Source organism: Drosophila mojavensis, unplaced genomic scaffold, assembly GCF_018153725.1.
Source record: "Drosophila mojavensis isolate 15081-1352.22 unplaced genomic scaffold, ASM1815372v1 contig_36, whole genome shotgun sequence".
In the NCBI taxonomy this organism is placed as follows: Eukaryota; Metazoa; Arthropoda; class Insecta; order Diptera; family Drosophilidae; genus Drosophila; species Drosophila mojavensis.
The window spans coordinates 14798046-14825287 of record NW_025318858.1 but is presented as its reverse complement, the minus strand read 5'-3'; the positions used below and the strand labels follow the sequence as shown (position 1 = coordinate 14825287).

The 27242-nt window shown below is 39.5% G+C and overlaps 2 protein-coding genes across 6 annotated transcripts; one reads left to right on the top strand and one right to left on the bottom strand.

Annotated features, from left to right (window-relative positions):
- Window positions 1-529: 529 nt before the first annotated feature.
- On the top strand, window positions 530-8482 carry LOC6576826 (putative ATP-dependent RNA helicase SoYb). Of its 5 annotated transcripts, none has more exons than XM_015165386.3 (5): window positions 530-855; window positions 1251-1307; window positions 1369-1586; window positions 3178-5927; window positions 5993-8482. In XM_015165386.3, exons 4-5 carry the CDS (start codon window positions 3198-3200, stop codon window positions 8288-8290), a joined length of 5028 nt encoding a protein of 1675 aa, XP_015020872.1. In that variant the 5' UTR covers window positions 530-855; window positions 1251-1307; window positions 1369-1586; window positions 3178-3197; the 3' UTR covers window positions 8291-8482. The 5 variants fall into 5 exon arrangements, with proteins under 5 accessions (XP_015020872.1, XP_002002811.1, XP_032585016.1 ...); XM_032729125.2 differs by lacking the exon at window positions 530-855 and adding an exon at window positions 1151-1186; XM_002002775.4 differs by lacking the exon at window positions 1369-1586.
- A 3011-nt stretch (window positions 8483-11493) lies between these two features.
- LOC6576824 (neurogenic protein big brain) lies at window positions 11494-26871 on the bottom strand. The gene is made up of 5 exons (XM_002002773.4): window positions 26357-26871; window positions 24126-24292; window positions 22108-22234; window positions 14566-14773; window positions 11494-13374 (listed from the first exon to the last, which is right to left on the bottom strand). The coding sequence occupies exons 1-5, from the start codon at window positions 26545-26547 to the stop codon at window positions 11950-11952; spliced, it is 2118 nt and encodes a 705-aa protein (XP_002002809.3). The 5' UTR covers window positions 26548-26871; the 3' UTR covers window positions 11494-11949.
- Window positions 26872-27242: the final 371 nt, after the last annotated feature.

Sequence of the window (27242 nt, the reverse complement as noted above, 5' to 3'; positions counted from 1 at the left end):
AAAAATATTTACATATACATATGTATGTACATATATGTACAAATATCCATTTATGTAAGTTTACAAAATACACATACATGCATACATATGCATCTTTAAAAAGTACTGTAAGCATTCATATGTACATGTACATAAATGATGAATATGTATATGGTCGTAGTTCACATTGCACGAAAGCACAACATACATATGTACATACAAACATATGTACAAACATTCATGTAAACAAACTCGTCTGTGGAACGCAACTTCGCAAACAATATCAGATATTTAATTTTCTTTAGCAAAACGAATCCAACTCAAATTTTTAATGATATCTCACCCATTGGAAAATCCGAATCTTTTCACAATCGCCTTCACATAAAAGAAATGCGATACTTGACACACATGCATACACACACAGAACATGCATAAGCATTCACAATCTCAGGCTAATATGCATACATACTTAAACATGTTTACGTTTTCTCTATGCCGATATGCGTATGTATGTGGGCATGTGTGAGTGTTGGGCACTTTATGAATCCGGCAGTCGCCAGGCATAAACAGTCGCTCAGCCGATCGCTTCTGGCTAGTGTCGCGTTTTCAGTTATTTTGATCTTCATCTATGGGGAACATACAATAAGGAAAAATATGTTAAAATTCTAATTAAAAATGAATATTTGTGTAACGTTCTCTTTTTGTCATGAAATTCCTATTTTCTGCAACTGTATTCTTGTCGCGCGTGTACCCGTTTTTCTATTGTGGAGCACTTTTTTCTAGGGTTGTGAAATGTCTTACAGTTTACTTCTCTTAGCTTTGGCAAATGAACTATTAAATTTTCATCTCTAACTGCGCCAAATACTTAGTATATTGGTGAGTACTGCTTTCAAACATATGTATATAAATTCCATACACTCTACACATATAATCTCTTATATCTAATAAGCTGTGCTCAACAATTCACTCTAAATACATGCAGCGTCAGAAAATGCTGATAGTGTGAATTTTTTAGCCGCCGTTATAAGTTTTGTTTACAATTTGTATGAGTGTGCGTTAGCTAGAGATGGGTTTATTTGAAAGTGACTTCTTGAATCGATGAATGCACAACATATACAATTTGCATATGATAGTCATCTCTCATGTGCATGTGTGTGTGCCAAAGCACATGCTTAATTCTACTGTCTATTCGTGGCATCCTTGACGTGTAATTGCAGTAAATCGCTAAATCTAAATAATAATCTCATTTTTTTGTTTATCATTTAATACAGTTTTCTATATCAACACTTGGCGGATTTATTAAAGCGTGTCTAATCAAATTAACCGATGTAAGTCCTTTTGTACCCTTTATACATTGTATAATGTACGTTTTTTTTTTTTCAAATTTAGGTTAGATTTTTGTGCTTGAATAGCCACGATTTGATTGATCTAACAACCCCTCTAGAGCTGGCTGCTTATTTGCATATTATATGGATATAAGTGCATTTAGGAGATTTTTTATATGATAAATTAGGGATTTATTTATTTTTTTTACTAATGCAATCTGTTTAGCTGCGAATGCGAAGGGGAAGGTTAGGTTTGGGGCAGCGGTCGTCGCATTTGCTTCGGTAAGCTAAGGGCTATAATTACAATAAGAGAATTTTCATGGTCAAATGCAGCTGTTAACTGATTAAGCTACGTGTGATCGATGTATATAAATATATATATATATATATATATATATATATATATATATATATATATATATATATATATATATATATATATACTTATATACGTGCTAATAGTTAAGTATATTAAAGCTAAAGTTGTCATTCCATTAAACTCCATTTAACAGCAGCATCAAGCGAGTCAATAGCTGTGCCACAATGGGCTAAGTTTGAACGTTTTACCGTTTTACAATTGCAGTGAATGCGTTAATACAACAACAACAATTGCAACTGGCCGCCTGCTGTGGCAAATTGCGCTTTCAGCGTGGCACAAACAAGTGGCAAATAGGCACAAGGGCCTCCCTTCGCTGCGCTCAGTTGCGGCTTTTGGCACTTCACCCCTTTTTATGCAGTTTAAAGTGCGCAACGAAAGCTTCGTTGAAAATTCAATTAGCAAAAGTTGCTTAAAAGCACAAAATTGCCTTAAATTGGGCTAAGGACGAATTGCTTTATTTATATAAATGGGTAAACACTGGAGAGAGAGAGAGACTAATGAAATAGCGAGAGATAGAAAAGGAGGCAATCACAGAGAGAGAGAGAGAGAGGAGGGACTAAGGGAAGAGGAAGAGATAGAAAAAGAAACACACACAGAAATAGATAGATAGAGAGAGAGAGGGAGAGTGAGGAATATATGACTAAATATTCCCAGTATTTACACAAATTGCCTTATTTGTAGAAGAGAGTAAACAGTAAAAAGAGAGAGATCAAAAGAGATGAAATGGATAGCCAGAGATAGAAACTAAGGCCATTTATGTTATATAAAATCTTTACACGCAGTTGCCAGGGTATATTATTTAAAAGAAAATTGAAAACCAGCAGGGCATTCACATTAGGGATATGCGAATAAGATATACAGATATTAGACTGTTTCTGAAATTCTACCTTTCCGTTCTTTGCCATTTGAGTTGTCATTCCTTTAGCCAGTATTTTCGCAAATTATAGAACTATTGCATATTATATTAAATTATTATTATATTATTTATTATTTATATGTATAAATATTTATCATATACAGGAAAATTTTCCCATTATTTACATTTTTACGTTAAAAGATATAAGAAGTGAGCATGTTAAATTAGGACACTTGATGCTCTCGTTTTATTAATACATTCCATGAGAAACTCGTAGAGAGATCTTTAATAATATTTTCCTCATTTAAGAATCCATATTTATAAGTAGCTTATAAAAAAGCCTCACTCTATGTTGGTAACTGTAATAAGGCTTTAACTGCATATATATACATATATAAATACTTCCCCCACACAAAAGTTTGTCTTGCTTGGAAATCAGAGAAATTTCCACACGAATAATTCTCTTCGGAAAATTATTTGAACTTTAAGCTGTGGCTAGTAATTTCTTATATATATATATATATATATATATATATATATATATATATATATATATATTATAGTATACATATATATGTATATTTAGTAACTTTCCCTAATAGAATTTAGAGTGCAAATAAATATTTTCCTCCAAACAGTTCAACTGAAGCTAGCGTAAATGGAGCAGCAAACGGATCCGAAGCCGCGCGGAACCGCGGAGGCCATTCTGATTACACAGTATGTGAATCCGCAATTGTTCTGCTACGTCAAGTTGGAGCAGCTGCAGACTGTGGGCGGCTATGTGCGTTCTATTGAGAAGCGTTTGCCGAAGTTTTGTCGTCCGGATCGCCAGCGCACCAGTTATTGGCCGGATAAATACGTCATTGTGCACTATCGGCCGGTGAAGAAATTGTTGCGAGGGCTCGTCGTTGCTAGTCCGGCTCGCGATAGGTTTCTGGTGTGGGCCATTGACTATGGCTTCACCATCAACTGCAGAACGTCGGATTTGTACCAGTTGCCGTACCACCTGCATCAGCGCTACATCAATGTCGAGTGGGGCGGCATTCACTGTGTGGTGCCGCACACGGGCGGATCGTGGTCCAAGGTGGCAGTACGATTGCTGGACAAGCGCCTGGACGAAGCGAAGCGTCTGATCTTTAAGCTTCGGCATTGCAGCGAGGAGCACCAGAACTTGGGTCAGCTGCTGATGGACGAGCCGCCGGTGGATGCGGCCAGCTATTTGGTAAAGATGCAATGTGCTCGAATGGAAAACGTGGAGGTCAGCTTGGAGTTTGCTCGTAGAGTCCAGCAGGTGAACCAAGTAGATGTGGCGGAGCTGAATGAGGCAGATATTAAGCCCAGTTTACGTGTCCTTGCCGTGCTCCAGCTGGGTGAGGTTGGCTGTAGTCTGGCAACCCAAGTGCAGCCGCATGTGACCCCAAGCTGTCCGCTTAGCAAAGAGTCCAAGGAATACTTGGATTCCATTTTAAGGAATCGCTATCATAAACTGGGCACCACGACCCGTAACCTCACCTGCCCCTCAAAGCAGCTGGTTAGGTTGGAGGGCCTTTCCCGGATACGTGAAAAGCTTGCGGTACCCCAATCAGCAAAGCGTCTCAGCAGAATTAAGAGCAGAGCCGATGGCTCCGTAGATACGGCGCTCTCTCGCCCCACGGAGGCCAACAAGGTTAATAAACGCAATGTGGTAACATATTACAATAAGAGCCTAGAAGAGATCAATAAAAATAAGACGGATGCTGAAGACCAGTCGAAAAATCCGTCCCGCAAAGTCGGCTTCAATCTGGATGTGCATGAACCGTCCTCAAGTGCGAACAGAGGGGAACATGATACTGATTCCTTGCCTATAATCCAACAGCTCCCCGAAAAACCAACAGAAGTCCAGAAACCCTCAACCAATGATAAACTGCAGCTTCTGAGCTATGGCCTAAGTCATTTATCCTCGGAAAAGAATCCTTCATCCAAGTCTGCCTATTTGGAGAGTACACGCGAACGCAAGTTCGTCAAAACCATTCAGCCCTATCCGAATAAAGTGATTTGTGTCTACGATAGATCTGTGAAGAGGGACTCAATGAGTGCAAGTCCGGTTCAGACTTCATCTCCCAATTTGAATATACTAAAGCAAGTTAATAGAATATTCATCCCGAAAGCCATTATGAGCAGTGAAAATCAACCTATCCGACCGGATATAACAAAAGCCATTCCTGATTCATATAAAAATACGAACGTTTTTACGAAGCCGGATAATCTTGGACACTACACGTTGAGCAAGGAATCTATTAAGCCAACTCAAGAGTCGTCTTCGAAGCTAGATCTAGATAAGCTGGAGCGTATCTATAAGGAATACTCAAATTCAAATAATAAACCGCCAGTGTCTAACAATTCGCTTGAGCTGCAGCGCATCTATAATGCAATCCGTTTGCCCGTCGAGACTAATGCAATAGCCCCGAAGATCTGCAGTCTGGAGAACCAAGTGCTGGCGCACAGCAAGATCCCGGTGCAGCCGGTGCGTAGCTTAGGCAACTCGCTGTTCTGCCCGGAGGTGCTGCTAGCCATGCAGGCGATGAATATGAAGCCCACGCAGGCCACGCAGCGCTACGCCTGGCCGCACCTGATGCAGGGCCATTCCCTGGTGCTGGTGGATCGCATTGGCAGCGGTCGCTCCTGGTGCTACTTGCCCACGCTCTGCTCCCAAGTGGTAAGCTCGATGGGAACGACGGGCAGTGGCGTCAGTCTGGGTCCTGTGGCACTGCTGCTGGCCGACTCCGTAGCCAACGCCCAGGCGTTGTTCCATCAGTGCGATCAACTGATGACTGGCCACAAGACGAATATCCTGAAGGTGGTCAACTCACATGCGCACTCTCGCCAGAAGTTGCGACTGCGACTGCTCAATTCCTGCGGAATCCTGATCACAACGCCCACCCACTTGAAGCAGCTGCTGCAGGATGAGATGCAGCTGATCGATCCACGTCGCCTGAAGCACTTCATCATCGATGACTTCGATCGCATTTACGCGGCTCAGTCTGTTCTGCTCAACGAGTTGCTGCAATTGCTGCAGAGCATTTCCAAGCTCCGACTGCAATTGGTGCTCATCGCCCAGCAGTGGCATGGAAAGGTCTTTCTCGAGCTGTTGAGGCGCTTCGACGATAATCCTCTGCTGCTCTTTGGCGACTTCCTCGAGGCAGCTGTCTATGGCCGAGTCAAACTCAATGTGGCTGTGCTGCGTAGCAATAGGAAGATCGCACAGCTGCTCGACTATTTGGCAGCTCAACATCCTCTGGAGAGACGCACAATCATCTACTGCAAGGACGAGAAGGAGTTGGCTGTGCTACGGAAGGCGTTGACTGAGGCGGGCTACGACTGCCTGGAGTCCATTGATGCGGCTAGGCAGGTGAGTGGAAAAGTCTAGCTTTAACAATCTTAGGCCAACTGTTTCTTTGTATTTCTATTTTCCAGCAAGTGAAACAGTTGCTATTGGCCACGGATGCAGTGCAGCAGACTCCCCTGCCTCCGGGCAATTTTGAGCTAATGATTCACTACAGCTTGCCCGATTCTTGGTCCAAGTTCTCGTATCGCTTTCATGTTTTCAGCGAGAATATTAACAACTGTCTCTTGGCCCAAAAGCTGACTACGAAAATCGTCTCCTTCGTGATCCTGGACGAGAGCAATAGCCACGAGCTGCCGCGTCTGGTGCAGTTCTTTGAGGCTCACGACTTTGAGATGAGCGAGCAGATGCAGCAAATGGTGGCCAGCTGTCGCCAGCTGATAGACGAAAGTCGCCAGCTCTGCCCGCAAATTCTGCGCAGCGGCGAGTGCGTTCAGCTGTACTGCAACCGGAGGCATCATCCAATCCGTGGGGATTTCCAGCGGCCCGGCCAGGCTGCTCTGTGGCAACCAGGCACTGTGGTGCGCGGCAACCTCATCAAGGTCTACGATCCGGTGCACTTTGCCATTATGCCTGTCAGCTTCAGGAGCAGCGAGAGCCTCTCCTGGCAGCATGCCCCAAATATGACCATCCTGCGCAAGCTTAGCACCGCGCTCGACCTGCACATGAGCATTGGGCAGAATCGCCGACCGAAGCGAAAACTGAATATGTCCGACGTATGCGTTCTGCACCGCCGACTCAAATACCAGCGGGTTCGAATTGTGGATTTGTCCGAGCGCCTGGTGATTGTGCAGCAAATGGACGAGGGCACGGAGCTGCTGAAGGTACAATCTATGGAGCTATTCGAGTGTGATGGACGTTTCGCAGTGGACCCACCGTTGGCCATGGACGTTCGTCTGTGTGGACTGATGCCACCCGTTGGCGAGGGCGACTGGCAGAAGGAGGCGACGGCGTGGGTGACGAAGCTGCTGAGCAACCTCAATGAAAACCAACATTTGCAATTAACCGTAGAGCTGAGCATGCTCAATGTGGTCTACGCGAATGATATGGCCGTGCTGCAGGACTGTCCAGCGCTACAAACGAGTGTGAAGGCTACGCAACTGTACGATGAGCTGATCCTTCGGAACTATGCAAAATCTAATGAGCAAATCATAAAAAACTTGCACAAGCTGCATGTCGAGGTGGTGAACGAGCAGACGCGATTTCAACAAGAATTGTCTTGTTTAGAGGCTGGCCCAAGGGCAGACGACGAGCAGGTGAAGCAGAATGAGCTGGAACAAGACAAAGCTAAGCAGGATGAGGGCCTTGAAGAGATACCCAAAGGCACAGACTGCGTAGAGAATGGCGGGCTAATGCAATCCGCTTCCAGTTCCCAGATAAATTCCTTAGATAAATACTCGAATGAAAATGTAAAGGAGATGTCAACTAAGTCCGAGGGGATAGAGCTTCAACACGATAACAAATCCCCAGATGAAAACCTTGATAATACGAAGGATGAGTCAGAGAAGATTGATACAGATATAAATATCGAGAAAGAAAACGATTGCCCAGCCAACCACTTGATTAACAAGGATGCACTAGCTCCCAAGGAATTGATTGAAATAACTGAGCTTCAAGAGGCGCCATCCCACTCAAGTGACTCAGCGTACCTCAAGGACAGCATGTATTCATTTATGGAGATTTTGCTAAAGGATCTGAATTCCGATGATGCAGCGCTTCAAGAGTCAGCCAAAAATATGATGGAAGAAATACTGGCAACTGATAAGACGAGCCCCCAAAAACCAAATACTCCTATATTGGAAAGCAATGGCGATATATTGCCAAAGTCCAAGCTACAGTTAACACACGCTAGGTTGGCAAGTGCCTTATGCTGTGCCGCCGTCGCCGACAATGCAGTGCGTCCAAGGGTGTCCTGGCATCAGACTCTGCTGCAGCTAGAGCTCATCATCGAGCAGGAAGTGCCACAATACCAGCTCGTGCATCGGGACAATGTCCTCTTCTATCAGGTCACCGCGACGACGCCGCCGCAACGCTGCATACTCAATCTGCTGGGCGAGGTGAAGATATTATCGGAGCGGCAGCACGGCTATCGGCTGCGCATTAAACTGGCCAAGGTTGGCCTCCATGTCTACTGGCCCACTTTGCTGGACTCTTTGTCTGCGCAGCAGCACTGTCATTGGCTGGTCTATGACACGGAGCGCGCCAAGATTCCGCACTCCAACACGGGTCGCATACATTGGATGCGCTACATCCGCAAGCAATATGTTCATCAGGACGGCGAAAGCGACGATGGTGACGATTGGCCATCGGATGACCGGAATGATTTGTCGGACATAGATGTCGGTATAAACGAAACTGCAGATATATAGAAACTCTATAATAGAGTCATATATCAAATACTTTATAAACTATGTTCGCTTCTCTTTACTTTTTATTCATACTGGAGCTGCATGATTTTTTGTTTCTTTCATAAATTTGTAAATTTATATGCAATTCCTTATTTATTCCACCAAGAATTATAAACACACATCTTAAAAGTTTGTATACATTTTTACCAATTTTTGCAATTTTTTAAAATAATTTATTCTTCATGTTAATTATTTAAATTCAACTTGATTTCTATAAACAAATTTCCTAAAATAAAACCAATTAACTTTTTACTTTTATATATATATATATATATATATATATATAAATATATATATTTTTTAATATTTTATTCTTCATGTCAGTTATTCAAATTCAAATTGACTTCTACAACTAATTACTTTTTTTTACTATTTTCAAATAACATATCTACAAAAATTAAAAAAAAAATTTTAAACAAATACTATCAACGTAAATAACTTTAAAACAATTTTAAATTCAACTAGATTTGTAAAAAAAAAAAAAAAAAAAAAAAAATTAACTATGGAAAAATGTTGAATGTATCAATTTAGTTATAATTACAAACAAATTCTATATCAAACAAAGAAAACCCAGTATAGAAATTAGAAATTAAAAAAAAATCGAACAAAAGTATATAAAAAAAAATTATTTTCTGTATTAATTTTAATTATATATATTTTCGACCTTAAAATTATTTTCTTTGTAAATTCTTTAGGTATCCTAAAATATATATATAGTAATTATATTAAAATTTCTACAAATAAAATTTTAAAAAATATTTTATTGAATTTTATTTTATTACTTTTTTATTATATTTGAAACATATTGAGAAAATTATTTCGTGTATTGAAAATACATGACATTAATAATGTTTTAGAATGAAAGAAATAGCCCAACTTTTAACTTATCATACATCTCTTCATCTCAGTATAGAATTTCATAAGTGTTTAGCAGGGCAGGAAGTTTATCCTCCAGCTGCTCCTCGTCGAGCAAACCTTGCATGGAGGCAGTGAAATCGTTTAGTACTTGTATTAGGATGTCGGCATTTTCGGACTCTTGCTCAAGTACGGTCCACGATTTGCTGGCCAGGATGAGCGGGGCCAGATACTGCTCCAATTCATCCATGAGAAGGGTGCAGCGCTGCAATTTCACACTGTCCATCGATGGCAACAGCAGCGCAGCAACCTCAATGGGTGCATCCGTAGAGGGTAGCACACAGGCCGCCCAGATAACATTTCCATGATAAAAGGTACGCTGTATGCGTATATAGCGTCCGGGGAACCGCTCGGCCATGGACTTCTGGGGCAGCACGTTGGTCAATACGTTGGAGTTGACGATGTACAGTTGGTGGAAGTTCTTGAAGAACGTGTGGCTCGTAAACTGCTCCATAGAGGGCAGTTCGCTTATGGATCTCGAGTTTAATCGCCAGGGCGAATCAAAATCCAAGAGCATAACGGATCGGCTGTTATCGATGCATAGATGACGACGGGCTTCAGTGAAATTATTCTTAAAGAATCCCAGCAGTTGCAGGGCATCGCAATCGGAAAGATGGTACACGCCTTTGGCTATCTGCAGATATTCGAGTAATTTGATTGTACTCCAATGCTCGGCTCGAATTTTGTTTGTCGCATAGCATCCATCGAACAGGCTAACTGACTCGAGCACCGGCAATACATTTACTTTATTCAGTACGCTGCACGGTTTGCTTAAATTCGTTATCTGAACCAGTCGGAGACGTTTTCGAATCGGAGTCGGCGATGAATTTGCAATGGCTATTTTCGTGCACAGTGCCTTGGGGGACAGGCAACGGTCCGAGTCCAGAGTATAAAGACACCTTTGCATGGTTCAGAATGTCCACAGTTAAACTTTGGAAATACAAAGTAAAGGCTTTGGTAGTGCTGTACAGTGCGTAAATTGGTAAATGATTTGCCACTTGTATAATTATGAAACACTGGAGGAAGAGTATTTTTTTTAACTACTCCAAAAATATTTAAATGCAAAAGAAGTGCTGCACAACTTTCGCTGTAGTGCTGCAAAGTGCGTGCATCAATCAAATATAATTTACCACTTTGCATAATTATGAAGCACTGAAGAAGGTGGACAATTTTTTTCATAGCTGCTGTTAATATATGCAAATACAATAGAAGCGCTTGAAAAGTACTGCAGAGTGCGTGCACTCTTATTATTTTCTAATTTGCATATTTATGCAGCACTTCGCCAAGGATATTTATTCTTTTGCGAACTTTCAAGCACAATTTGGACTTTTTGGCTGTTATGATTCAAATGCAAAAAAGTACTGCGAATTTCCTCTTGGGTATTTGTGCCACACTTTTGGAAGGAAATTTATTCTTCTACGATCTTTGGAGTATTTTTGATTTAAATTATTATTATTATATTAAAATTACCCAATTGGAGATTTAATCCACATTGCCAAAAGTATGTTTAATCTTCTGCCCAATTTCAAATATTGACATTTTCGATTTAAAGGCGGGATTTTATAGCTTTTATTTATTATTATTATGTTTATATATATTATATATATGTTTATATATATTATATATAAAAAATTGCCTTTTATTCTTTCGCCCCATTCAAGATTCAGATTATATACTCCCAATTTTGTAAAAAAAAGTCGGTTGCTGTTTTTGCAAGCGCTAATTGAATTTAATTTAGATCAACATTTCTTTCTAGGTTACAGAACAGTTCTTATATTTGATATATATATATATAAAGTATATATATATATATATATATGTATATCTTTGTATTTATTATTTATACAGACTATAATACTTAAAATTAATAAAGAGCGTTTAATGGTTATTTTCTACGGTATATGCTATATAGATGTCGACTTTTCTGCTTATCTATCCTAACATTTACATTCATATATGGTTAAGCTGTTAATGATAGCATTTAAACTAAATAGTCATCAGTATAGATGCAAATACTATATATACATTCATTTTAAGACCTTCTATATTAGAAAAAACTAAAATTGAAAGTAAAATTTAAGGATTAAAAAAAATAGGGTTGATAAAAGATTAAGTATGTATGTATTTTCGAGATAATATTAGGTCGTCTGCGATTCAGTCGAGAAATTTGGTTGGCTATATAAAAATGTAATTCGATGTGGATTTAACTGAAATATGTAATTCCCTAATATTGGGATAACGAAATACGATAAGTTTAAGCAAATGGGTGAATATGTCTATGTCTATGTGACTGGTGAATATGTTATGCGATTTATGGATTATGAGCATAGTAATATTTTAGATGGATTATGGGCTATATAGTTATATGTATGTTGCTTATGATAATCGATGTTGCTGCTGCTGCTAGGTATGAGTTCCTTCTCACTTGTCGTATATGAATAATACATTCAGGTCTATATATAATTTGTATATATATATATCTAATTCAACTGCACTTAATTGATTTTTTTTTTGTTTAATTAAATTCTAGGACTTTGCGTACATTTCCTTTGGATGCCCGATTTACTCTTCTCTGGGAGCTAAAACAAGCTGCTCTGCTTGGCCAGGCTGCAGCTGTGAAGGGTCATGGTGCCCGTGGGATGAATTGCGAGGGCGGCGTGTATCGTTGGCGGCGGCGTCGTAACGGGGCCCCACGACAGCCGCTTTCAGTTCGGTCGTAACGGCAACATGCCATAATGTTGCTGATGTGCCTGCTGCTGTTGCTGTTGCTGCTGTTGCTGTTGCATCATCATTTGTTGCTGCTGCTGCTGCTGCTGCTGTTGTTGCTGTTGCTGTTGTTGTGCTGTTGTTGTCGTGATCGTTGGGGGCATCTGGGATGTGGTATAGGTGACAGCACAGGCAGCCGACTGGGAGACAACGACGGGCGCGCTCACCTTGCGCTCCGACTGCGTTCGTATGGGCTGTGGATGCGCTGCATTGGGCTGCGGCGGTGGGGCGTACATCAGCATGGGCGGGGGCGGCGGCGACGGCTCCACGCTGGGATGACGCGCTGGCGGCGTGACTGCCGAGCCATGATACGAGCCATACGAGCTGTCATCGGATTGCGCCGACTGTCCGCGATTGCGCGGACCGGTCATGCCATAGAGTTGCTGTTGCTGCTGCTGCTGTTGCTGTTGCTGTTGATCCCGACGTTCGAACTTGTGATTGCCGTCCAGGGGTGTGGGATTGTTGCGTGAGCCGTAGACCGGCTGGAAGCCCTGTGGTTGCGCCTGTGGCTCCGACATGTGCTGCTGCGGTGGCTGCAATTGCTGCTGCATGCCAACTGGCGCCTGTTGCTGCTGCTGCTGCTGTTGCTGTTGCTGCTGCTGCAATGGTTGCTGCTGTCCGCGCATAGAGCCGCGCATGGCATAGATGCTCTCGGTGCGCTGCTGCATCTGATTCTGCACGTTCTGATTCTGCAGATGCGACGATTGGGTTGCCGAGACGGCCTGCTGGTGATGTTGCTGCTGTTGCTGCTGCTGCTGTTGCGTGCGCATGGGATAGAGGCTCTGCGCTGGCACCAGTGGTCCGGGACGAGGCACAATGTCACGATTGATGGCCGTGTTGCTCTTGGCGTACACCGACTGCGAGCGATTCAAGTTGCTGCGCGTCAGCGTGGGCGAGCGACAGTAGAGCGAGCGAGTGCCGCCGTAGAGCGGCTCCTGCTGCTGCTGCTGCTGGTCGTACTTCGAGGAGAGCGGCGGTGCGGTGTACAGATTCTGACAGTAGTTGCCGGCTCCAGCGCCGACCACGCCCATGGGCGGCAAAGTGGCAGCGGCATGCTGACCAGCTGTGGCCCCCGCCCCATTCGTCTGGCCGCGCGGATAGGTGCCCTGCGACTGCTGATACTTGTTCGCCTTCTCCATGTCCATGTCGTAGTTCAGCTCATCCTCGGAGTGTATGGAGCTGGAGTCGTTGTCAATGCTGCCCTTGGCATGGCGCGCGCTGCGTCGCGAGCTGAATATATGCTCATACACCAGGCCGGATGCCATGCCGCCGACGAGCGGACCAAACCAATACACCCAATGATTATCCCATTTGTTCAGCACAAACGATGGACCCAAGGAGCGCGCCGGATTCAGATAGGGCATCTGCAATGGAAGAAGAGGGAAAATAAGAGTGTTAGAAAATGGAAAGAATGTGGAAATTGGAAGACTCTAAAGTGAGGCTTTGGCAAGGCGTAAGGGTGTGGAGCTAATTTCAATCTTGGCTGAAGAGAAAGGAAATTGTGTAAGGGATTTTAATTGAAGAGAATGCTAATTGTATGCTTATATCTGTATATTTTTAGGACTGAGTTGAGCAGTGTATCACAATTTTCCCCAGTTAGTCAATATACTCTCACTGAAAAATATCGCCAGTGCCCAATGTTGAGTGAGCTAATGCTTAAGAGCTTGCATTAACTCTAACGTCTAATAAATAAATTGATATATCTAAGCATATGAACGCTCTCGAAATGATCAAATGCAAAGCTGCTTCTCTCTGGCCTATGGGCAGTTTGGAAGCCGTTTCATAACTGTCTGTAGTGCATAGAAAGTGTAAAAGCCGAGAAAAATAAGCCAAGTTTAATTATTTTGAGTTTTTGCCAAATTTCTAACCCAGTATATATGTAAATCTACATAAATAAAAAAGCTTCAGTTTTTTCCAATAAATCAGTCATTAAAGTATTTTATAATCAAGAAATCTTCCTTTAGTTTTCAAGCAATTTGTAAATCAGATTTTAAAAATTCTTTCAAGAAATTCTTTCAGATTTTCAAAACTCATATATGAACCTTGAAGCAGCTGCAGCAGCTCAAAGCCTTCAACATTTTTCAGTTTTCAACGAATTCCAATTCGGATAAATTGTCTAAAATTCATTTTATGATTGCGTGTTCAATTATTATCGCAAGCCTGAAATCGTAATTCAAATCAATATAAATTTCATTTTTATTGTGTGGCTAAAGAAAAAAAAAAAAGGAAAATAAATAAATAAACTGGCTAAATATTTGCTTTTAATTTCTGGACAACAACGTTTCGAGACGCGCTCGACCCTGACTTGGGCTAAATTAATTATCTCGACCAATTTCTCGGTCCCTTTTGTTGACTGTGAGTTTGACTGGGTCTGAGTCTGGATCTGGGCCTGGTGCCTGGTGCCTGTCATGCTGCGATTTTTGCACCATAAAAATGCGCAAACGGCAGGTGCGTTTTTCAACTCTCAAGTCTGAAGTTGCGAGTTGAGAGTTTCGAGTCTCTAGATTTTTGTGCTGTAGCATTCCTTTAAGCATCATTATCAATGTCAAACTTACCGACACAAAGCAACAGGCGCTGTACGCCGCACCGATGGCAAACGCCGAATTGCCCATGAACTTCTTAATGGCATCCGTGGAGACGAAATAGCAGAGCACCACGACAAAGGTGAGTATGAACTCAACACCGAAACGTTCCCAGGCGGCCAATGCGGCACTGTGAGAGATTGCCGCCTGCAGATTGCCCTGATACCCCGGCACTGTGACACTGTAAAAGTACGAGAAAGAGAGAGAGAGAGAGAGAGAGAGAGAGAGAGAGAGTGAGAATTATTTATTATAATACTGATTTGGGATTGACTAAAGTTAACTAATCATATGCTCTAGATACTATAAAAACATATAGAATATTGTAACCCAAGGTTGAGCTCTTACGAAATTGCCTACAACAGTTTGTTCACCCCAGTTCACACACATACACATACGTATATGTATATATATGTATGGGTGAAGCTACTGGCACATAATTTATATTGCCAAAGTTTCAATTGGCAAAAGTGACAAAAGTTGTTGCCTACGTCTAGGCTGTGCGCGGTAGCACAACTTTTTTTCGTCTCCTCCAAGATTTATGAACAATTTAACTTTTGCGTTACTACTAATGAGTTCACCCACATGCAGCTGCTCTCAACTTGGCTCTGTCAGAGTTAACTTTGTTCTCGCCTATAATTGAAATCGATCATATATCAAAGTTGAGTTTATAAGATGATGTTGATACGCCTATTCAATTTATTAGTTATTATTAAGCAATCGAATGATAAGAGCTAAAACATGAGTACAAATTTGATAAATTGAATTCATGATAATTTGTGTCAAATAATAAATATAGTAAAAATAATTTTTTAGCTCGTTCCAATATAAAAATCTACTTAACTCAAAATTCAATTCAAAAATTATCTCATAAATAATACAAATATTTTATTATCTCTCTCCAATGAAGAAAATAATATTATTATATTGGTCTTATGATAATTTAAATACTTAAAATTTTATAGAAAACATACAAATTCAATTCATGATCAAATCTGTCGAATAAATATTTCTATATAACAAATATATAATATTGTAAATATTGAAAATATTGTATGTATTAAAAAAAAAAAAAACACACACAATTCATAATAATAATAATAATAATATATAATCAAAGTAGTTTACTCTCCACTGCCTAAAGCTTGCTTAAATAAACCAATCCAATTGCAAGTGTTGAGTACAAAACTCCGCTGTTTAATGGAAAGCATTAAGAAACGCATATCGCATAAATATATAGTATTTTTGAATGCATGTTAAATAAATAAATGCAAACTATTTTTTTATGTGGCTCAGGCACGCAAATAGAGAAAATTTACCGAATCCAAGTGCATAACAGTGTTGGTAAATCCCACACTTTTACACGTCATAAGTGCTGTTGAACAAATATTTGCGATGCTTTCTATAACAAGTGGGGAAGCGCACATTGCCGCAATGGCAATTGCACATCATCTCCGGAACATTGAATAACTGTGAAAATCCGGAAATAAACGCTTTCGCAATGCACTTCAAAGTAGTTGAGCAAATAGTGGCGCAGTTGCAGCAAATGGCATTGAGTAGAGCAGCGAGTGAGCGAGCGAGTGAGAGAGAGAGAGAGAGAGAGAGAGAGAGAGAACGTGTCGGCATGAATGCCAGAAAAGCTAGTGAAAAGGTGAAATATGCCGGCTTAGCGGCAATAAACGCCAGCTTTGCTACCAAATAACACTCTGCCAATAAAGAATAGTAAAGAAGACGTGCAAACAAAAAGCAGAAATATTTGAAAGACATTTGATATATAAAATATTTATATATAATATTTCATAGTCATATGCTGTGTGTACACAAAGTGCGGCTAGCCATAACAATTTGTCACTTGGCTGAAAGCCTAAGCTCAAGTTCAGATCGCACCAAAGCAGGAAAAACATAATAAAGAAGTTATCGTAATGCCTGACTAGGAGATTCTTTTTGTCATGATTGTAATAGCAATGGATAACTGCAATTAGTAGTTAGAGCTGATACGAATCTATATACATATATATATCGATGCTTAAGCAAAATGCCACATATGATCGATAGTTTGAAAAAAAGTCGATATAAAGGACTTTTGAATGAATAAGGAAAATCAACTAATTAATCCCAACAAGGAACTAGAGCTGGTACTAATGCAAAACAATATATCGATATAAATTGCATACACGACTAACCAAAATTTCACAAAAAGGATATTTGGAAAAATAAGCACTAAATCGACATGGCTGATTATAAAATGATAAATTTAAATACAACATTAAAGTTTATCCTTCCATGTTGCCTCTGGCTCTAACACATACATACATCCATAAGATTATTAAATGCCTAACTAAAGGAAATCATAGTAAAACACGGCTTTGCTTATGGCTGCCTTAGTTTGATTTTTGAGTTTATTTTCTTGTCCCGGCTTGTTTGCTCATAAATGTATAAAGTGCTAATTTTGCAGCAACAACAAACAAACAGCGAGCACACCCACACACCATACACACAACTACAGTTAAGTAGCAGGAAATAGCAAAATGTAGCCAGAAGTTTATGTGCCGTTAAGCTTAGCAGCTTCCCTTTGCTAACCGAACAAAATTGTTGGTGCACGATAAAAAGGCAAACAAACAAGAGAACAAGAGAAACAAGAAGCAGACACACCTACACGTACATACATATATAAAGCTGCAAAAGTTGTGTGAAAAGGACACAAGCACACATTTCTTGATGCCACATCCGTAATGAAGAGTGAGGTTATGTGCTATGTGCAACACGCTGCAACTGTTTGCGGTTCGAGGTTTAAGGAATGACGGCTGAGGTCGCCCGCTCCTTCTAGATGTCAAAGGGCACGTTTACCGGGACAAATACCTCTGGCATTTCACATCCCAATCTGATATTGCAGCAAACATAATATTTACGTGCAACACTTGAAGCATTTATTATTGTTTTATCTGCAACAAATTTGCCAATTTCAATTGCACTTAAATTGTATATTCAAGAGAAATTCATCATGCTGCAGCAGACAATGAAAATACCACATAAATATGCATGCGGTAAATGCAATTTATTGACTCTGCCACATGGCAATTAATTATAAATTTCAACGTGCAACAATTGACTCAAAATTTGCACCACAATCAAACTAATCGACGGCAAGTGTGGCGCATGCATAGAAGAAGATCTTTACGGTTGGATTGCACGCCTGGACCAGCTGTGCAATGTTTCATTTTTATTTGTTACTGTGTGTGTGTATGTGTGTGGAACAACCGGAAGCGGCGTACAGGATGCCATTTTCATGTTGCCAGCGATAAGCTGTTAGCGGGCGGCATCAAAAACGTAATTCAATTGCCTCTATGTGACACGAATTGATTTTGGGCAACTGGCCAGAAAGACGCCATGCCCCATGCCGCATGCAACATGCCCCACATACGAATCGATAATGAAGGCACTGGCTGCGATTTCAGCTCCCTGGCGGCAGCTCGTAACGTTTCATTTCGTTTCGCTGCATTTTAAATTCAAATTTCGACTCGAAAATCCTGTTTTTTTTTTTTTTTTTTTTTTTTTTTGTATCTCTTTTCTGCTGTTGCTATCAGAGGAAACTACTGTATTTTTTTTCTCTTCTTTTCAATTTTTGTTGTGTTTTTTTGGGCGGCAGGTGTGCCTGGCAGGCTTTGAGCTCGTTTAAGTGCCCGACAGTTCCAGCTGCCCTTTCGTGCTGACCAACCAGCGAGCGGCAGCGACACGTGTTTGATTTCAAGTTTCTGTCGCATCCTGCGCCGGCGCAACAACCGAGAGGGAGCTGAAGACGCTAAAGGGATGGATCGGCGAGTAGATTGAAGACGAAGACGAAGATACAAACGACGTCGAGCTGAACAAAGGCCAATGGTAATTATGCAGTTTTGCTTGCTTGCTTTCTGGCGGTCTGGCGGGCTCTACCTGATTTTTATCTCTCATCATTTTTACTGAAAAGGCATATTTTGGAACGTGCTTGGCGCACGTTTTGTCGACGGTCAAGAATAAAAGCAAAATCCAAGCAAACCAACTCAAATATCCTCATTGAATATCCTCCAGAACGCAGCGCGCATAACAATAACAACTAAGCAGGCGAGAGCCGGATATCGATACTTAAAAAAAAAAAAAAAAAAGAAGCAAAAACAACAAATGCATGCGTGGCCCACGCATGTCATGATGTTATTTTGAAGAGTTTTTACTTAAAATGTAGAAATAATAATAATAAAGCCTGCGCCTCAAGTGCCCCTTGGCTGCGTCTGACAATTGGGGTGGAGGCAATTGATATGTCACAGCGAGGAGGCTGAACAAGTGTCTGCATGGGCATGTTTCTATAGAGGAAATCTGTACATTATGATAATCATAATAATATCATTTACATGTCAGACAACTCTTATCTGTAAACTATGCTACTGTTGGGATTTATGTGGCTATCATCTATCGAGTTTTATTTCTACTGTTGGGACTCATATAGTTTATCTAGTATTTATGTTCGAGTTTCACTTCCTCTTTTCTAATTTCTAGGCGTAATACATATGTGATATGCGAAATCAAGCAATAGAAATTTAATAAATAATGAAATACTACAAATAATCTTATGAAACCCTGAGTGAAGCAGTTAACATGTCTATTTATATTTTTCCTTTATATATTCCTACAAAATCTATAATTAATTCTATGTAAGCATATCGAAAACATGTATATATAAACAGTTTAAAAGTGCAAATTTCTTTGACTATATTTTTTAAATTAAACTAAAAACTCATTAAATAAATTTGTAAATAAAAATTTAGAGCGAATTTTGTAAGTGAAAATATTTTGGATTTGCAAATACTTTCAGTTGAACAAACGCGAAATTCTAAACCAGATATTCTCATTTAAATTGAAATTTACAGGCGAATGTACCAAAACCTTGTGATATTAGCGCCATCTGGCGGCAAGGCGCAGCACTTAACGCATTACCTTTCAGCTATGAGTTAAAAAGAGACACGCCAACTTAAGGTATGTGGCTTAAAAAAACAATACGCTTTAAATGTTTATACAATAGACTCAAGCTAAATGATTAATCAATATATTTTATATATATTATGCATTTTGCCATGGAAACCATTTATCTGGTAGCCCTCAATTTTATACAAAATTCAAACCTCTGCAGCTGTCTAAATGAATTTCCAACTTTATTCTCAGAAACCACAAGAATTCGCACTCAATTTCACGCATCGATTAGGCTGCGAGACATCGTTAGTTTTTGTATCGGCTTCAATCTCGGCTAGAAGCTCATCAATCAAACTGAGCCAAAAAATTCAACTCAACTCAACTCAAAAGACGCCCAAAAGCCACAAAATCGACTGCCAAATCTAAACCAATTAATCAACACACGCACACACACACACACACACACGCTCTAAAATACTTTTGGAAACATATGTTTCGACTAAAAAACAACTGGAGCTGCCTGCGAGTGGAGACCCTTCCGCAGATACAAACTACATACATATATGGAGTAAAAAGCAGAAGAAGATGCGAACCTGATCGGCCCTGGCAGCTGGAACATGTTTCATGGCTGCAGCGGCTACTCGGATTGCGCCACGGTAGAAAGTAAAGATGCCAATGCACTTAAAACAAAAAAATATATACATATATGTGTATATGTATAAATGTATAGCAAACACGAAAAAAGGAGCCAAAGAAACAGATGTTGCACAGACCCAGAGCGAGTCAGGGGCAGGCTGCGCAGGCGCATTAACTTTCCAAAAAGGAGTTCAACGTACAACAAAACAGAGCAGAGAAAAAATTGGAGCGCTGCGCAGCAGCAAATATATATTTTTGGTTCTGCTTCATTGTTTATGCTCTATCTCTATATATATAGGGAGATATATATATCTATCTATTGCCTTTGACGTGCACAAAGACTGATATTCCACACGCATATCCTGCGCAGTGTTTGTCAGCTAGGCATAAAAGACGCTGACAGGAGCTACAAAGATTTGGATACGCACTGTAAGGAGTGCGTATGTGTGCATGTGTGTGTGTGTGTATCTAGGCAGCACATGTTGCCTGGCCACGACAAAGGAAGGAATCCGGTCCTGACAGCAAACGAATTTTCAACAAAAATGGGAAATCACGTCGGCAGATGTTTTCGCCCTAGCTGAGATAAACGTGGGAGTAGGAGAGAGACAGAGAGAGAGAGAGTGGGAGAGTGAGCTCAACTCCTAGCTAAGTTACTACCTGCGCTCTATGCAGGTGCTTACAGCTCTGTGCATGCGTGTGTGTGTGTGTGTGCGTAGGATAGAGCATTTTACCTGCATATCCTATTTATACATTCCTCTGGCTGTTCCCCTATTTATTTCGATTTCTTCTTCATCTTTCTAATTTTTTTTTTTTTTTTTTGCACACACAAACTACGTATTTCCTGTAAATGATTTTTGGGCAAAGTGTGTCCTTTTGGTACAGTCACCGCATCGGCCGTTAGGATTTTCGAGTGACATTGAGCACCTTGTTGAATTTAATTCGGAAATTGCTGTTAGCATAGGCATATCCTGTCTCAAGCTCGGGTCGAACATACAAACATACTTTTACAACGAAATGAATTTCATGCTCAATGGACATTTTATATGGAAATTTGTAACTGGGCGTTATTAAAGTACCATCAAGTAAGGGCGAGGCCGTGGGCATTGGATCGAGTGCTCTGAAGTCATTTGGAAATACTTGGAATCTGATTGCAGACAGACTCAAGGACTTGATTTGGCAATTCATTTCTGATTACACTGAGCGAAAAAAGGACGTTACTAAACACTAAATGATTATTTGTTATTGTTATTAGACGACATAATTATTAAATTAAGCTATGTGATTATTGTTTATTAACTCATATAATTTAATAACTTTGAATTAATAATCAAGTTCTCTGTATGAAGCTCTTAATTTAGTATTTCGACTATTTCTGAATCAAAAATAGATTTCTCTAGGAAATTTCTAAATGTTTGCTTCTTGTTAATATTATTATAATTTACAATTTTAACTATATTTTTTATATACATATATTATATTTATGTATATATTTATTATATACCAAATATTTTTAGATACATTTTTAAATTTTTATGTGACTACTAAATTTTCTATATTTATTTTAAATGAATTGCTGTAATTTGATGAAATGGAACGATAATGGGATAGTTCTTAATATATATCAGAGTTAGTTTTTGACGAAAAATACTATAATATATAAATATATTTGCTAAAAATGAATTATAATATTTTATAAGCTCCATGGCTATCATTTATAGATGTACCTTGCCCAGCAGCGATACAGTTAAGAACCTGGGACTAAACCAAATATATACAATTATATATTTTAAATTATAAAAAACATTTCAATGTTTACAGCAAAGTCTAGTTATCGCAGGATTATAGTCATATAAAGAGTTAATTTTCTAGTATTTTAGAAACCTCATTAGTATCCATTAATCATCAAATCTATTGCATAAATAATTCGATAATATTTGTGTGACTCACCCATAGAGCAGAGCGGCACCCGCTATGCCTCCGCCGCATTGGGCGGTCATGTACATCGCCGCACGTATGGGGGAGATGCTGCGGATAACGCAGCAGGCCAAAGTTACGGCGGGATTGATGTGAGCGCCTGTGGTGCGAGAGTAAAACAAAATTGTTGATAAGTGGATTAATGATTAAATATTTAACAAGAAAGGAAAAGTGGCAAACGATCCAGGTAGATTATGCTCAGAAAAAAGTAAAAGCTGTCAAAGAAAGTTTATAATATAATGAGGTCTATGCAGATGAGAAAATCATATAAAGTGTAGCTAGAATAGAACTTTAAACAAAATGAAATTTAAAAAATTTTAGATTACTATAATTGACTTTATTATATGTATTTTTTTTTTTTTTAAATAAAATATTTCATTCTCCTGCTTCTTTGTCAGATGTGTTTATTTTCAGTTCAATCTATTATAAAACTATATATATGGTGTGCATCCCCTCTCGCTCTGAAAACCGTTAAATAACATTTTGACACTTTCGTGGAATATTATTTTTTATGCGCTGGATTGAGGGACTGTGTTCATAACTTAATGTGCAGCCAATTGGCTGTGAAAAGGAAAACATATAACATACATGTATATATGCGCATACACTTATATATATTTACAGTTATACAGAATGCAACTTAAAGGCGAAATCAAGAACACATGTTCTCCCTACATACGTACGCCCTGGCCCCAACTTCCCCGCCTTTTGTGGCAACATTTAATTGCCCCGAATGTCAACGCAGATGAACAAATACACGAGGAAGTTGTACAGAGAACAGTGAAAAATGACAGAGAGGCCAGTGCAAGTGCGCCCGCCACAGATAAGAGCGTCTCCTCGGCTGAGTGCAGCCAAGGCGCTTGAAAAAGCAAGGGGAAGCCGCAGCAGGAGTGGGAGCCCAGGGGCAGGAGACGGAATCGCAGACGCGGGCGACAACCACAGTGCGTTGGCTTTTCGAAAATTACAAAAAAAAAAAAAAAAAAAAAAAAAAAAAAATAGAGAGAATAAAATACATAAATATAAAAAGAAAACAAATAGTAAAATTGATGTGGGGTGTAGCTGACTGCATAATACTCGAGCAAGGTTCAATGAAATATAAAATGATTAAAAATGGGGTATTCCTAACTACTACATATTCGTGTAAAGTCCAATGTAATATAAAATTTTAAATAATAAATTATATAAAAATTATATAAAGTTGAGTGAAATAAAAATAGAAAATATTAAATACAAACGACTGCTTAAGCGACTTGTGCGAAATTCAATAATCAAAAATTTAATTTAAATTTTAAAAATTATTGTTATATTTAAAAAAAAATAAATAAATAAATAAATAAATAAATAAAAGTTATGAAAGACATATAAATAATAATTAACATAAAAAATGTATAGATGCATATAAAATTAAAAACAAAACAACTAAAAAATATATATGAAAGACTCTACTTCAAATATATTCATGTAATATGCAATACTATATTATTAATTCAATTTGAATTAAATAAATATTTTAACAGCGTTTTAAAAATATTCTAAGTAGATTTTCGTAAGTTTTATTTGGATATTTTCCGATTTTCCCAACAGGCATCAACAATTAAATTTTTAGGTATATATCTATTTGATAAAATTCTTAAAACTTCCACCAATAGCTAACAAGGATCATATAGCTAAAGTTTCAAAATATCTCAAGCTCTGGTCTCTGGGCCTACCTAAAGCTTCGACTCTCTTGCGTTGAGTCTTTCGAAAATTTGTACAGGCAAACCTATATACTCCTTTCAATAGGTGACGCCGCACAAAGACCCAACGAAATATATGTGAAATGGGGTTTTTGTGGCTGTTGCTGCTGCTGTTTGGTTGGTGGCAAAGAAATTCCCACGGCAGAGTTTGTAGACCCTCAACAGCAACAACAACAAGCAACATGCAACACTTGTCGCCTGTTTATTCGTCTGTTTGTTTTTGTCTTTGTTTTTGTTTTTGTTTCGTTGGCTTACCCGATATATGCAAAAAGCACTGTGTTAATGTTGCCATCGCCAAGCCGGAGGCGAGCGCCGTGGCCAGGAGCACGGATGAAACACTGGCACCCACACCGGCGCCCGCCGCAGCGCCGCATACGATGAACACATAGAGGAACGAGGCGAGGCACTCGCTGATGATGGATCTGCAAGAAGAGGCAAAGAGGAAGGCGGGTTAAAGCAAGATACTTCAGTTGGGGCACGTCATTTCATATGATTTAAGTAAATATTCAAGAAATTATGTTGCGCTACAAATTGCAAACACAATGTGCGCCTTGTTCAAGCCCAATGACAATTATGCACACACACAGAGATAGAGGGATAAAGAGAGAGAGAGAGGGACAGAGAGATGGGGGCAGTTAGCTTTGAGGTTCCGCAACCAAAAAGCCAACAGAGACTGAGACTGAGAGACAGCAGCTACCGATTGCCCGGGGCGTCGTCGTCGTCGTTGTTGCTGGACAACCAGAAAACATAAAAAACAAATGGACAACGCCCTCCATGACAGCAGGCAAATACTGCTCCTCTGCCCTCTCCTGCTGCACCTCCTGCTACGCTACTCTTCTGCCCCTGCACCCTCTCCAACCTCCTTCTGCTGCTCCTCCGCCTTCTCTTACTCTGTCCCTCCAGTTCTCTGCTCCCTTACCCATCCTCCTGCTACTCCCACTCCTCCTTGCTCCCTTCGCATTTTTGCGATAACGAAAAAATCAAACAAACTGCTGCGATGGCAACATAAACATTGCCAGCTCCAGCTGCAATTTGGTTTGCCAGAACTTTGCATTTGTTAATTTCCATCAAATTTCTTGTTTAACTTTTGCATTATTCCGCTGCTCCCTAATTGGGGCTTCTACTTGGGGCTTCGACTCTAATATATATATATATATATATATATATATATATATTTTTTTTTTTTTTATTTATTTTTTTTTTTTTTTTTTTTTTTTTGGTGAATAACTGCTGTCACGGACATACGCAGCTTATTTGAGGTGAATTTTCGTTTAAATTTAAAAAATGTACAAAAATAATTAATGTAAGCCAACAAAGGTGAAGAAGAAGAAGAAGAAGGGGAGGACCAGCAGGAGAACTTATTTAAACTGCGCTGTCCAGAGCATTGCTGCAATTTAATTACTTTATGGACTTTTAATGAAGCGGGCATTAAATTCATATATAAAACTGACCGTCAGCAGATATTTGAAGGAAAACGATTAAAGAATGGTAATAAAAATTCTTTAAAAAAATTAATCTGCATTTTAATTATGTTAAAAACGGTTTAACTAGATGAAAGTATCAGAAATCGTTTATGGAAAGTTTAAAGTTTTAAGTTAAGGAATTAAAAATGGTTAGAGAACGATTGCTTAACAGAATGAGATAAATTATTATATTTTCTATTTATAATATTCTTATTATAGTAGTAATAATAATATGATTATTCAATATGTCATAATTTAATTATAAATTGTATTCTGTTAAACAATTTTTCTATTATTATCAATTTAATATATTATTACAATTATTACATACAATTATTAAAAAAAAAACTTTTAAGCCGTCAAGTTTTCTAATTAATTATTTTCAGGCATTTTTTTTTTGTGCAGTCTGACTTTTAATACAGTCTGACTAACAAATACCCTGTAGCCAAACTCTAGTTGCAGTCAATATGAAAATCTAACAATAATTTCAAAATTCGCAATTATCGATTAAAATTGAATTGATTGATTATTAATTAAGTAAACTGATTTCAAAAAATATTCATAAATGCCAAATGACATTTAGACTATTTAGTCTAAACAAAAAGTGCTAGAACTAGAAAATACCCTGTCATCATATCATGCAAGTCTAAAAATAACTGAATAATCGTAATAAATTTGTTTAACCATATCAATGAACTGACTTCCATTTAAATTAATTGTCATTCCCTTGGGAATAAATATTTGTCATTGCTTGGCCGCAAATGTCTCCAAGATCCAGACATACAGACACAGAGACAAACCACTTAAATGTCACTTAGTTAAGCATCACAGTACAGTACATCTGGCTGGCCGTCCGACTGGCTGTCTGCCTCTGCATTATGCACGCAAAGCCACAAAAGTGAGAATTCACAATAAACAATAAAGGCGGGGGAACAAAGCGAATGATAATGACTACAGTTGTGGGCGGACTGACTGACTGACTGACTGCTAATGCTAATGGCTCGAATGCTGTCGAATGCCCACCTCCAGAACTCCAGGGTGCGTATCTCGGCCTGCATGCTCCGCTTGGGCACCTGCAGGGTGCTCGAGAGGCGATTGTTGATGGCGTTGCCGTGCGAATCCTTGCGCATCGCCTCTAAGCGCTCGAACAATGTGACTATATGATAGTCTATATTGTGCTCCAGCGGCATTGTGTGCAGGCTCTCGTCAGCCATGGTGCGTGTGTGTATGTGTGTGTGAGAGCTTTGTTTATCTTTTCGATTAAAGTTGATGGAACTGACTCCGATTTCCGTTTTGTGTATAGTTTTGCTTTTAGCTTTGATTACGCGCAAACACACGCGACAAATGAATTAAACGAAACTGTCTTAGGCAAACATTTTGCACCAGAAAACTTTGCACTCGCAAATTGCACTCAATTGATTTCAATTGCAACGACAAGCGGCGAGTCGAAGTTTTTGAACGTTTTTTAACCGTTTCAGATTATTGGATTCGACGCGAGAACACGACCGTACACAAGTGCGAGCTGCGAGCGAATGTCGAACAAGTTGACAGCAAGAATCCACCATCAGCAACATGAGCTGTAGCAAGCCACCACCACTGCCAGTACTGCCCACACCACCAACGCAGAGCATTGTCTGTGGCTCTGTGTTGAATATGCAGCCCTCGCAGTGTGGTGAAGTTGAGTATACGTTCATAAGCCGAAACACAGGCAACCTGTTGGTCAGCCAACTGTCATTGCCGATGATGTTGCTGACGAACATCATGATGACGATGTTGCTGAGCATAATGATGCCGCTGTTGGTGGTGGATGTTTTTTCTTTCTTTTCGGCAACTGGCAACATAATGAAAGCGCGCTCGTAACTTGATTATGCAGCTATGATCAATAACACTGATTTCACGGGCAGGCAAC